Source organism: Berghia stephanieae, chromosome 4, assembly GCF_034508935.2.
Source record: "Berghia stephanieae isolate SIO BIC M18660-M18661 chromosome 4, UCSD_Bste_1.3, whole genome shotgun sequence".
In the NCBI taxonomy this organism is placed as follows: domain Eukaryota; kingdom Metazoa; phylum Mollusca; class Gastropoda; order Nudibranchia; family Aeolidiidae; genus Berghia; species Berghia stephanieae.
Genome location: NC_088363.1, coordinates 25336212 through 25351211, shown reverse-complemented (window position 1 = coordinate 25351211; position 15000 = coordinate 25336212). Strand labels below are relative to the sequence as shown.

At 33.5% G+C, this 15000-nt stretch overlaps 1 protein-coding gene across 1 annotated transcript in view; it reads right to left on the bottom strand.

Moving 5' to 3' along the window:
- LOC144970296 (neprilysin-1-like) overlaps nt 1–15000 on the bottom strand; it is an 84206-nt gene that overhangs the window by 4328 nt on the left and 64878 nt on the right. The window contains exons 12-18 of the mRNA XM_078909783.1: nt 14756–14884; nt 8524–8622; nt 7803–7880; nt 5453–5556; nt 4023–4081; nt 2544–2595; nt 1196–1331 (exon numbers count right to left, since the gene is read on the bottom strand). Of these exons, the coding sequence (XP_078765909.1) occupies nt 1196–1331; nt 2544–2595; nt 4023–4081; nt 5453–5556; nt 7803–7880; nt 8524–8622; nt 14756–14884 (657 nt within the window). The remainder of the gene's footprint in view (nt 1–1195; nt 1332–2543; nt 2596–4022; nt 4082–5452; nt 5557–7802; nt 7881–8523; nt 8623–14755; nt 14885–15000) is intronic.

Genomic DNA, 15000 nt, shown 5'->3' with positions numbered 1-15000 from the left:
TGTCTACAAGAGAGAACCGAAACCCGGCAGCACGGAACTTGAATCCTGGTTGCTGACAGAGACTCCTGGAGGCTCACATTGAAAAGCAGCATGCAGTTGTGCGAGAGAGGAAGAGAGGACCAGTGAGTCAGAAAAGACAACGCAAAAGCTAGAGGGCAGCTCGGTGGCAGGACCAAGAGATGCTGACGAGGGAGTCACCTGCAGCAATTGCAACATGATCTACCGCTTCCAATTCAGCCTCTTCCGCCAAAGCAGGCGCTGCCAGTAAACCACAGACTGACTTTATTAGGCGCAAAGCCTCCATTGTCTTCCGAAACACGGATGCAAACTCATTATACGCCTGACTATGGTGAGAAAATGCAAGTAAAATGCCTTTTCCAAAGTCTCATTTTTTTGCGAAATCCGTTGCAAAGCTCGCACCCGGGACTTATGAGCGTCATATTTTCGTCAAACCACAATGCCACATTTAAAGCATCTCTCTACTTCATAAAAATATCTTCCCATTACATAATGAAATGGTGCCACAAATTTGCAGAATATGGAAATGTGTATTCTTTTACTTGTGAGGGGAATACTCTACCACTGAGTCATCGGGACCCACTACATGTGATCAACCGTCTCAAACTGGTATTATGTCGGGATGGACTCAAGGCAAATTTGTGCTTTTAGTTTAAATAAATATCCTCATTGCCGTGAATGAAATATGTTTCTTAGAGTCAAACAGCTTAAATTTACTGATATACGATTCTTACACTCTTTCTTTTTGGAGTCTCGGACGCGTTCCCAATTTCGACACGAGCCTTGCGAATGCGCGTTTGGTACAAAGCTGGAATTCCAAAACGTAATAGTGTAAGAAATCTTTTATTCTACCCTCTCAATCGGTTCCAATTTTGTCATCTCTGAATAAAACACATTTTCAAAAATAATTAACTGATACTTCTTTTTAAAAAAAAAATTTTAATGAAATTTACCGCTTGATAATCTGTTATAACAAATTATTTACTGTAAACTTGATATAATTACGCGTTACTTTCTATGAGCAGGGGCAGAATAATTCTGATTGTTTCAATTTGAGTTCTAACTCCATTTTCTTTATGTAGTTCATTCTAACATAATACCAGTCAGATTGATGCGGCTGTCAAATATTAAACAATACCATGGACAAAAATAATGAAATCGTTTGCCGATGCCTCACTTTAAACCGCTGAATGACGACATCATCCCACCATTGTCTGAGAATGCCATCTTTGTCATGTTGACGCCCTCTGTCATCGAACCCGTGCGTGATTTCATGGCCGATTACCATGCCAATACCCCCATAGTTGAGGCTCCTAGGGGAAGGAATAAAAGACGTTTTTGTATGTGTGTGTGTGTGTGTGTGTGTGCGTGTGTGTGTGTGTGTGTGTGTGTGAAGTTAATATCTTACTGAGGTTCTGTAATATAAACATCAGTCTACACTGGAAAAAACATCTTAAATAAATCGCCATAAGATACGTGAATGAATAAACGGTTCAATGGATGGACCAATGACTCGAAGCAAATGAGATTTACAGAACAAGGGAAACAAACCTGAAGATCTTGAAAAATAAGAATATATTAACATAGTTACTTCTCCTCATTGCTGCTCTCTTCGAACAATACTTATCTAAAAACACGCTAAAGGAAAAGAGATAGATAGACAGACAGACAGATAGATAGATAGATAGATAGATAGATAGATAGATAGATAGATAGATAGATAGATAAAATGATAGACATAAAGATATAGATAGATAGATAGATAGATAGACTGATAGATAGATAGATAGATAGATAGATTAGATAGATAGATAGATAGATAGATAGATAGATAGATTAGATAGATAGATAGATAGATAGATAGATAGATAGATAGATAGATAGATAGATAGATAGATAGATAGATAGACAGAAGAGATCTGAAGATGGAGAGATAGATAGATAGATAGATAGAGAGAGAGAGAGAGAGAGAGAGAGAGAGAGAGAGAGAGAGAGAGAGAGAGAGAGAGAGAGAGAGAGAGAGAGAGAGAGAGAGAGAAACTGGGGGGGGGGGGGATCACTGTTTTTAGAAAGTCGGGAATTGTGGTTTTGGAGAAAATGTAATTTTTGTTGTACAATGATATGAATCGCTACAAGTAGAATACTCGTATAATAAAAATTCAAGCCCTTTTGTTTTGTTCACCCAATTCTTTTCTCTACAAAATGCAAATGTTGCTCCTCGAAGCTCGGAGAAATAAATAATAATGTGAAATTGAATGTAAGCTTCAATTTAATTACAAAAAACAGATCAAATGAACGTTTCGGGTTTCCCCTTTATCAACAAAACAGGATGAATGAAACACTACAGATGAATGAGATAATGTGGTAGTGGCGTTGTTATCTGTTTTTGTAACTAAATTGAAGTTTACATTCAATTTCACATTATTATTTATTTCTCTACAAAAGCGCTTTGAGCACGTTTAGTGGATACTGCGCTATATAAAAGCTCAAGTTTACAAATTATAATAGATAGTAAAACCACTGACTTTGGATAATCCTTGCTGTAGAACGGCGGTTGAAGGATGGCAGCTGGAAACACTGAAAAAAGAAAAGAAAAGAGGGGTGAGTATAAATAGATAGTATACGCTTGGCCAAGAAGCTCACAACATTGCCATCCGGAAGTATAACGGGCCAACACACAAAACTCTTGTGTAACCATGAACTTGTATAGTATGGATAATACAGATAAGTGAGAATTACTCATAAACGTGGATGGCAAAAAGCAATAACAAAGACCTGAGTGACGTCAACTTCATACTATCTATACCTACTACAATAATGGGTGGGTCTAAGTTCAGCACCCTTGCATTAGAGCCATTTGATATTAGATACTATTAAACTCTCTCCTTACCCGCTATTTTCAGAATTATACCCGAAACTTCATAATCACCCAAGACAAAGATATATTTTTCAAACAGATAGTAACGAGTAGGACCTTTATTCCATATTCTGTTTTGAAAAACGAGCTCTGCAACAAAGTGTCGAATTTTTATAGTTTATCTATAACAAAAGAAATCAGAATAAGAAAAGTGTTGGATGTATCGTAAGAATGTGACGATTTTCCTGTGGGTGGTAAGGAGAGGGTTTAAGAGGGAACAATAGTGTTGTGTAAAAAAAACCCAAACTTGTTCCAATCTCACTGGAATTGTAAAATCAGTCTTCGAGAGGACTAAATATGTGGTCTTGTGGTATGACACTCGCTTTCGGATCCGAAGGTCCCCGGTTCTAGCCTCACTCGGCGCATAGTTGAGTTCTTGGAAAAGGCTCTTTACTCATATTCTCTCACTGTACTCAAGTATAAAATGAGTACCTGGTTGTCAACAGCGTTGTCTCTGTTGAAAAAAAAATGTAATATCGCCAAACAGGCGAAATGTCTCGTTCTACATGCTACGTGTTGCTGTTGGTCACTGAGCAGTTTAGTGGATATTGCGCATTATAAAAGCTCAAGTTTCTCCCCTAAATACATTCCTTGTGTAAATGATCTTCTGGTTTGAGAGTGATAGAATCTTATTTTTTAATCTAAGTATATGCTGGTCGTCAATAAAAATAATCCTTCCTTGCTATTTTACATCCCGTAATCATTAGATTCTGCCTGTACATCCCGCTACTAAAATAGTTAGCCACCTTATGATTCGATATGTGACCTATTCATTATTAGTCCTCCGAAGGACTGGTAACAAAACACTTCCAATTATTTTGGAACCGGACAAAGTAGACGGTGTGACGTCACGAGTTTTCTTTCCTATTGCCTTAATCGCGTTAGATATAATGCAATAACAATTGCGTTTATCTTCAGTATTGGAGCTGCAACAATATCATTATTATAGACTGGATGAAATATAAAAGGGTAAAAAACAAACAAAGAACAGAATCCAAACTAATTATTTAAAATGTAGACAAACGAAAACGCTGTATAAATGTGTATTGTTATTATTTCTTCTTATTATTATTGTCTGTATACTTACAGATTTGGTTTTTGTTTGAACTGTAAAACGCATTAACCACTGTAGGTGTTGTTGACCATCTGGAAATAAAAAGGAAATAACATTTTAATTATTAATTAAGTTTTAAAAAAAAAAAAAAAAAAAAAAAAAAAAAAAAAAAAAAAAAAACAACTCGAGATTTTTATAGCAAGGGACCGAAGCAATGAATAGGAAAGAAAATGTATGTGGCCAAACTTCCAAATTTTAAGTCGGGTTTTCATTATTCATTTTTTAAAAAAGCAATGGAAAAAAACGAAGTAAAAAAAAAAGATAAAACAACAATAACAAACAACTAAAAATTAACACCCCAAAAACCACCCCCAACAGAAATACAAAAAAAAAAAAAGAGAGAAAAACAGAACAAACAAACAAACAACTAAACCCCCTCCCCCCCAAAAAAAAAAACAAAACAAAACAAAACAAAAAACAACAACAAACAAACAAACAAAATCAAGCAAAAACAACAACAAAATTTGACACAAAGAAAGTCAACCGGTAACAAACAAATACACAAAAAGACAAGCTACAGAACTGCGGGTTTTATCAGTCTTGTATTGGTTTGATTTTATTTCAGTTAATGGGAACATCTTCTGAATAATTTGGAGAAATTGATATAATCATATTCATTTCATGACCTTAAATTGCAAATTTATCCTTACTACACTCGCCGACTTATACTACCATGGCGAGGTCGGTCACATATTCTGTTACAAATATTATTCTTTTACCTTTTCATTTACAGCTGTGGCCATTTACGCCCTAACTAAAGTATATAAATAATAAAATGATTATTTTGTCGGATTGGATAAATAAATAGTCACAATCCATCCTGTAATAGGATTCAATAGTCTGATGTCACATCCGCCCAGTAACGAGCAGCTTGGTTCTAAATATTCTGGCTAGAACTTTTTCACATGTCATGTGATAAGAATGTTTAAAAGTCAAACCAGGATCAGATTTATATTTTTTTCTCCTCTGGATACACTTTTATACTCGTCGGTGAAGTATTTCATACGGGCGTCCGCTATTGTTCCGATAGTTTAGAACCAGTTACTATTTGTTATTACGAAGGGAGTGACGTGTTGAAGCCCTCCCCTCTCAGATCTCAAGGTTTAATATTATTAATCATATAAGATGAGGAGACAGAGAGTCCCCTGGCATTGAAACCCTAACTAAATAAAGACCCTATTTGTAAACGCAGAATTTATCTGATCCAGTTTCTCGAAATATTAGAGAGAGAGAGAGAGAGAGAGAGAGAGAGAGAGAGAGAGAGATAGATAGAGAGAGAGAGAGAGAGAGAGAGAGAGATGGGGGGGGGGGTATGGAAGGCCTCCAAAGATAGCAATGACAAGGAAGCGATTAAGATTGAAGGAAAAGAATTCTTTTATGATTTGGCATTTAGAGTAACTTACTTATTCCTGTCGACTGGCTCCGACAACTGCTTGAAAATAGTCAAGGCTGTCTGTTTCAGCTCTTTGATGACATTGTCAAAGAAGTGGTCTGGATGTACGTTAAGCTGAGGGCAAGATGGGAAAATAGGTCATTCTAAACTCCAAGACTAAAATGATAATATCGAGACAAGAAAATTACGAGTATCCAGTTTCAAGTCGGTAAACATAGCATTTGATTATTGATGGTGTGCATAACCTTCAAAGTTTATTGTCTGTTAGAGAGAATTTAATGGAACGTAATCACTCAACTGAAGTTAGCAGCTGTTGAAAACACTTGCCATTTTAAAGACATATTACAAATGAACATAGCGAGAGGGTGTTTACCGACTTGAGTGGCCTTATCTCAATACGCGCCGTCTGGTATTAAAACCATCTTCTTCTTCTTCTTCTTCTTCTTCTTCTTCTTCTTCTTCTTCTTCTTATCTTCTTCTTTATCATTATTATTATTATTATTATTATTATTATTATTATTATTATTATTATTATTATTATTATTATTATTATATTATTATTATTATTATTATTATTATTATTATTATTATTATTATTATTTTTCTTCTTCATTCAGCGTATTCCGCGTTTTGCATCTTATTTAAGAGCATCATCTTCTTCCAGGCCCAATTCTTTCATATCGTCCTTTACCTTATCCAACCATCTAGTCTTTGGGCGTCCCTTTTTCCTCTTTCCAGCTAATTGTAAGTCCAATACTTTCCTTCCCACGTACTCCCTCTCTCGTCTCTTTACATGTCCGAACCATTTCAATCTTATCTTCTCTCATCTTTATTGCTACATTCTTCACTTCAGTCAACCTTCGAATTCGTTCATTTTTCACTTTATCTTTTCTTGTTCAGCCAAGTGACCATCTCAACATCCTCATTTCTGCCACCTCAACTTCTTTATCTTGTTTCTTTGTTGTAGCTGCCGTCTCTAGTCCATATAATATTCTTGGTCTTACAACAGTTGTATATATTTACACCCTCAGCTTTGCGGAAATTCGTTTGTCACACATAACTCCAGTTACCTTCCTCCAATTATTCCAGCCTGTCTGGATCCTCTTCTTAACCTCCATCTCATTGCCCCCATTGTTATTAAAACCATAATAATCGTTTTCAAGATAGCAACCATCACATTAAAGATTTGAAAAAGTGTGTATGAAATAATGCCGAGACAAAGCAAGAGAGAAAAAGACAAGAACTACAATCACAAAGCAAGAGAGAAAAAGACAAGAACTACAATCACAAAGCAAGAGAGAAAAAGACAAGAACTACAATCACAAAGCAAGAGAGAAAAAGACAAGAAATACAATCACAAAGAAAGAGAGAAAAATACAAGAACTACAATCACAAAGAAAGAGAGAAAAAGACAAGAACTACAATCACAAAGCAAGAGAGAAAGATACAAGAAATACAACACAAAGAAAGAGAGAAAAATACAAGAACTACAATCACAAAGAAAGAGAGAAAAATACAAGAAATACAATCACAAAGCAAGAGAGAAAAATACAAGAAATACAATCACAAAGCAAGAGAGAAAAATACAAGAAATACAATCCCAAAAGAAATCAGTGTGCCTGTGCGGGGAAGGAACCTCAGATCTCCTGATTACCGGTCAGACGTGCTACAATCACACCACAGAGGTTATCCGACAGCGGGGACATTGAAAAAAAAATCACAGGCGGGTAGCGAAGGAGTGGCTAAGTTGATTGGGGATATCAGACTTGAATTGATTATTATCAAACTTTTCGTCATCTATAATTGAAATCTTAACTCACTCAATCCTAGAGATTTTTGCTAGTTTTCAAAATTGGAAAAAATGACATGTAGATAGGTCTACATATATAATTATATTCAACTATCATTAACATGTAAAAACCAAAAACAATAGCTTTGATAGTACGCCTATTTGTCTCAGAAAAATGTAATAAATAGGCATGGGGTAAGAGTAACCCGAGTAAACTACGGATATAGTCGGTGTTAGGGCTGAGTGAGTTAATACACGTAAACTAAAACCACAAAACCATGGTTAATGCTTTCTACAAAGCTTGAAACATAAATGTAACATACCGTCTCAAAAGGGAATTATGTCGGAATGAATAGGACTAGCAAAAGTAAACTTACGATTAAATTGTTACGAGAACAAACTTTGAGTGTTCCCAGTGTAAAAAAATTGTATTTATTGTTTCCCATCGTCAAGAATAGAAATTAACCCTAATTTTCATATTTTGTGGTTACAAATTCAATTTCCAGCACCTATGTCATCCCGACATAACACCGTTTTGAGACGGTGGGTCACAAATGATTTTATTACTTACATCTTTGTATTCCTCGTTGAGAGCAGTCGTGTTGAAGATAGAATCAGCATAGCCAATCTTTTGAGACATTACTTCGGCCTAAGGAGACATGATTTGATTTCGTCAATAAGACACATAATGATTCAATTAGAATAAATTACCTATGTGGATAATTTATTCAGAAGACATATATGACAGTTAGCAGTGAAAAAAACAAACCCATAACCGATAGGCTTAACCATGTACTTATTTTTACTTACACAAAGGGATTAAATTGTTTGATAATTGATCCAAAGTTGCCCAAAACGATTTATTTTTAATTATGGCATAACCCCTAATCCCACCCCCCCCCCTCCCCCCAACCCCAAACCAAAACACGTTGTGTTTGTTTCCATGGAAAGTAATGTCCAGGAGATTTCAAGTACCGTTTTTTCCCATTCTCTCTCCCTAAAGATAGCTCACAGATACTCGTAAATTTTGGAGAATGAGTCAAGATGCCTTCAGTGTAATCTGAATTCGAGATTATCATCATGACTCCAAATCTTATGTCAGTGCCTATTTGAAAAGAAAAAAATTGAGAATTCTCGCGAGGTTCAAGGTTTAAGAGTTTTTTTTTTCTCCAGGATTAAGGTAATTTAATCGATCGATATTTGAAGGACAAGTTTTCTGGCCAAACTTTTAAATACGTGTTATTTTTTTTTTCAGAGTACCGTAGTTAATGGGTTAACCCGAGTCTTCTTACCTTCTCTCTGGCCACTACTTTCGTTTTGTCATCCATCCAAGTTGCTTCCTCCAACAGTTCGTAGAAGGAATCTCGAATACCGTGAATCATCTCAAGTGCCTACAGCGTTAGGGAATGGAAGGTGGAAGATTATCTCTCCATTAGTTTAATGAATGGAAGACGTAGAGAATTTGGGAGAATCATTTATGTCGATGTCATTATTATTATTATTATTATTATTATTATTATTATTATTATTATTATTATTATTATTATTATTATTATTATTATTATTATTATTATTATTATTATTATTATATTATTATTATTATTATTATTATTATTATTATATTATTATTATTATTATTATTATTATTATTATTATTATTTTATTATTATTATTATATTATTATTATTATTATATTATTATTATTATTATTACTATCATATTATTATTATTATTATTATTATTATTATTATTATATTATTATTATTATTATTATATATTATAACTATTATTATCATTATTCTTATTATAACTATTATTATAATTATCATTTCTATTGTTATTATAATATTATGTTATCATCATCATCATCATTATCATCATCATCATCATCATTACTATTATTAATATTATTAATGTCGATGTCATTATTATTATTATATTATTATTATTATTATTATTATTATTATTATTATTATTATTATTATTATTATTATATAATATTATTTATTATTATCATTATTATTATTATTATTATTATTATTATTATTATTATTATTATTATATTATTATTATTATATTATTATTATTATTATTATTATTATTCAATATTATTATTATTACTATATATTATTATTATTATTATTATTATTATTATTATTATTATTATTATTATTATTATTTATTATTATTATTATTATTTTTATTATTATTATTATTATTATTATTATTATTATAACTATTATTATCATTATCATTTTTATTGTTATTATAATATTATGTTATCATCATCCATCATTCATCATCATCATATACTATTATTAATATTAATAATATTAGTATTCTTATTACAATATTATTTTCATTATCATCATCATTATTATTATTATTATTATTATATATTATTATTATTATTATTATTATTATTATTATTATTATTATTATTATCATTATATCATTATTATTATTAAAATTATTATTATTATTATTATTATTATTATTATTATTATTATTATTATTATTATTATTATTATTATCATTATCATTACTATTGTTATTATTATCATCATCATTATTATTATTATTATTATATTATTATTATTATTATTATTATTATTATTATTATTATTAGTATCATCATCATTGTCATGATCATCATAATCATTACTATTATTAATATTATTAATATTAGTATTATAATTACAATATTATTTTCATTATTATTTTTATCATTATTATTATTATTATTATTATTATTATTATTGTTATTATTATTATTTTCATAATTAATATCATTAATATTGTTATTATTACCTACTACTACTACTACTACTATACTACTACTACTACTACTACTACTTACTACTGCTGCTACTACTACTACTAATACTACTACTACTACTACTACTACTACTAAAGGCCCTAAATGACGTAACTACAACTTGTACTGTATAAATTAAATTAAGTTCTATTAGTCTGCTGCTTTGGTACACGTCCGGATGAATAAAGTGTAAGCTGATATATAGGATTGATATGTAATATATTATATAATATATATATATATATATATATATATATATATATATATTTGATATAAGAAACAAAACTTAATGTAAATAGAAAAAAAAAAGAAGGAAATAAATCATAACACATTTAAGTATCCTAACCTCCGCCCCCCCCCCCCCCCCCCCTCCCTCCTCGATACACCTAACAGACAACAAAGATCACAAAGATATAACAGAAAAGACCCTAAAAACCAAAGGCAAACCAAACATCAAATTAAAACAAGCAAACAATAAGAAAAACAAAACAAAAGGAAAAAAAAAACCAACTTCTTCCTTCCCCACGCCCCCCCCCCTCTCCCCCCACAAAAAAAAACGAAACAAAAGAAAAACATATAAAATCTAAAAATCTGAAGAAAAAAAAGCCTCCAACACCCGGGTCTCCCAGACAAAGCGTACTCCTCAAACTCCAAATAAGGTCACCGCACTCCGGCCCCAAAGATTTCCAAAATCCTTCTACACTTTGCTGACAGTATAATTCGATTAAGTTAAATTGACGTATATTCGATAATGTAATCCAAATACCAGCGACAACACTGTCGAAGAAGGCAAGCATCGAGTATTTCGGAATTCTTAACTACACAACCAGCCTAATCTTCGTTAAATCGATATTGACAACTCGTAAAAAAGCGTCACATTCTATTTAGCTTTCATTCGTCAAACAACCTTTTTTTTTTACGCACTACGTTTGGTTTTCACTTCAACTTTAAATTTAACCTTTGACCTCACTATGATATAATATGTCGGGGTAAACCAGACGCCAATAATTGAATTTAAAGTCAATATGTGACCCACAGTCTATATCCGGTATTATGTTGGGATGGATCAGTTCCGAAAATTTCATTTAAATATACCGTTATGTGCAGTCATCTAGGCATTCCGTGGAGGAATATAGATAATCCATCAAACCAACGTCTGATGTCAACAGAAATTATTCACGCTGTCCAAGGAAAGAAATACGGACATGCATAAAGTGGGTCTCGAACTCGGGATTTTCCGGGTCACGGTACAATGTCTCAACCACTCGGCCACCTCGCCCCCCCCCCCACCCCCTTTTTTTAATCACATTATACTGGTTAGATTTTTGCAACTTGAGAAATCATGTTCATTTTTCTCTCAATACAACATACACCTACCCCAAATCTCAGTAATTTTCAAGATCTAAGTCATCCCATCATAATGGCGATTTGAAGTAGTGGAGCACATAATAGTATTAGAAACGCCAGTCGCTCGATTGTCGACGAGGTAAGAGTTGCCAGATATAAAGCGACTATTCTCATCTTTTCTAAGGGTATTGTTGTTTGCAAGTTTTGATGACAAAAGTCGGTCATAAAATCCAGGCACATAAAACAGGAGTTATGACTCACCACCGATGCCTCTCATAATAAGATTACTATTAACATTGTTGTTGTCATTGTATCGTCGTCGTTGTGTTATTGTACTCTTCTTCTTCTTCTTCTTCTTCTTCTTCTTCTCTTCTTCTTCTTCTTCTTCTTCTTCTTCTTCTCCTCCTCCTCCTCCTCCTCCTCCTCCTCCTCCGCTGCCGCCGCCTCCTCAATCAGACAATTAACGATTAAAATGTTACAGGTCGTTTTGTGTTGGTATTATTCATCTGGCAGACAGAATTGGTGACTATTGTACTTAAACTCATATAACCAAAGGCGCTTTTTCGATTGCCATATAAAAACAGAACAGTTTAAGCGGTTCTATTACAAGTTAATACATCTTTTTTTCTTGTCCTTATTTTTACTTTGTTTAAAGATAGTTTATGGCGCTTGGATGTAGAAATTGATTGCATGAAAAATCACTTAACGCGACACAACACAACATTATTAAATACCTCATCAATAATTGACGGAATTGTCGACTAGTATTAGAGTATAAGACTGATAACGAAACACAGATTCAGAGCAAAAAATGTGTATAGAGCATACATCATGTCCATAAGAGCGCTGACATTATAACAAATGAAAGAGGCAATCTGTTGTAGCCATTATTTTATAAGAGAAAAAGAAAGCAATAAATTATTTCATTGTCACAACCTACTTTACACCATAAAAATCTGACGTAAAGAGGAATTTACGACTCTCGTAATTTGTACATGAATAAAGACGTTTATATGAATATGATCTTTGTGATATGAATCTATATTCACGAACGACTCTTTGTGTGAACAAACAAGAATAAATCAATAACCTCTCTTTAAGATTAGGTATGTGGAATAGGCGCTGTACAATGCAATAAATTCCCTCTTTACCTTTCTTTATACATAAACTTATAAAGAGCAATATCTACTAAACGTGCTCAAATCGCTTTACAACAGCAAAACTTAACATGTAGAACGAGTCATGACGCCTGTTAGGCTATATTTCCAATTTTTTCGGACACTTTTTTCAGAGACAACGCTGTTAACGGCCAGCACTCAATTTACCCCTGATTACGGTGAGAGAATGTGAGTAAAGAGTCTTTTCAACGGAATCAACTATGCGCCGAGCGAGGCTCGAACTCAGGACCTTCCGATCCGAAAGCGAGTGTCATACCGCAAGACCACATAGCCGCACATAATGGGTATTCTCTTACGTACTCGTACACGATGTATTTATTGGCTGGAAGCAGAGTTCAGTTAAAAAGGAAATCTGTTCACAGTCTTGTACCCTAATTCTATTGACAGATCAGAATCATCTGTCGACCTTTTGTTCCTGATAAGAGTTATTGGCTTTGAGCAGGCATCTCCATTATGATCTTTGAGCACAATTAAATCTCAATGAATCACCTACGTAAGTCTTAAGAAAACTAGGTAAAACAAGGCCTTTCCCCCGTAGGGCCAGGTTATGAAATCTACGATTTATCTCATTTCTACTCGTTCTTGCGTTGTTGTTATCAAGAGAAAGTCTTGAATAATTACTAAACTTCCTGAACTAATCTATTTATTTGAAAAATAGGTTTGGGGTTTACCATTGTCCCCTACAGCATTTTTCCAACGAACATTATATTGGCAAATTAAAAAAATAAAACTATTTTTTGCAGAAAATATAGATTACCCTATACGAGTAACTTGCAACCTTTAAAAAAAAAAATAAGGCCACCCTGTCTATATTACTAGACCAATATTATCGTTGAAGGCTCAAAAGGTTCGTCTCGATCTGTTTATTTCCACAATACAAAATGATAAATAAAATACATCTCTGTGCTCTGTTTGTATTAGCCTTTATTTCCCATAATGCGGGGTCTCCTGTATTAATACATAAATTTGAAAATTATATAGCGCAATGCCACGGGATACCAAGCACAATGAGCTTCACAATGTTTCATTTATTCCCCCTGGAAGCCATAATGTAGCATCATATTTCCATTTCATACATTACCAGTTGTCTGTTAGGCGTTCTATTTGTACTAACACTCTCTTACAGTATCCGTCACTGTCTACCACCAGGTAGCCATTCACTCTTGGGGGTAATATGAGTAAAGTGTATTGCCGAAGCACACAACATCGATCAATGTAACCATTCTGGCTACTGACATGCTTAACATTGCTTGACTTTTGTGAGAAACCGTGCTACTGAGCTAATGAATCACACAACTACTTCAAGCAATGACGATAAGACGCATTGTCGATCTCTCTACCATCCCCCGACAAAACATTTTAACATTCTGGTAAGGAACCTTTTTTTAAAAAGTGTTCAAAGGAAAATACACAAAGAAATCTTTTTCTTTTTTTAAATGGAAAAATAGAGCCTCTCAATATTAAAAATAATCCGAGCTTTTATAACGTATACAATTCACCAAATATGCCCAACGCGCTTCACAAGGAGTCGAAAATGGAGAAAAAGATAAAGGGAGTAAATGTGACTCATAAATAAGGGAACAACACAAAACAAACGAGCTTTCGGCCTTTTTCAAGTAGTAAAACTTGAAAAAGTCCTAAGGCCGAAACGTCGTTTGTTTTGTGCTGTTCCCTTATTTACGAGTCACATCTACTACCTTTATCTTTCTCTCCATTTTATTAACTCATTTAGGCACCTTTAGTTTTCGGTTTCACAAGGAGTCCCACGCAAACTGGAACACTTAACATGTATAACAAAACATGACGCATCAAAGAGGCTACACGAAAAAAAAAAGCGATAACTCTAATACAGACCAATTAAGTGCCTATTTTACTCGTGAGTACAGTGAGAGAATGTGAGTAGTGAAACCGATTTGTCTACCACATCGCTTTTATGATGAGTAACATGAGTCAAATGGAATGGAAGCTTCGATTTAATTCACGAAGGCCAGCAGATGATGTGGACGTTTCGGATTTCCCTTTTGTCAAAAAAGACGATCTAATAATCACTAAAGACGAATGATATGTTGTTATGATGAGTTAAATTCAACTTATGACGCCTTTTGACAGAGGCTCACCTTGTGAAGTCCCGTGAAAATTGTAATATTATGCAACAGTAATCCAAACCAAATGATATCATACCGTAGTTCTGGATCCTTCATCAAAGTGGTCCTCCACGAACAACTTTCCTACAGCATTGCCCATGTTAGCATTGGTAAAGGCCACACACTCGTACCATCGGGGAGGGTCTTTGGAGAAGCCGTAGATACTCTTGTTGAGACAGACATAGAATGACACAAGTGAAAGAATGGATTCAATGAATATCTATGGTATTCCAAGCGTGATCGGGAACTTTCGTATTTGAGTCAATTAAATTGTGCGTATTT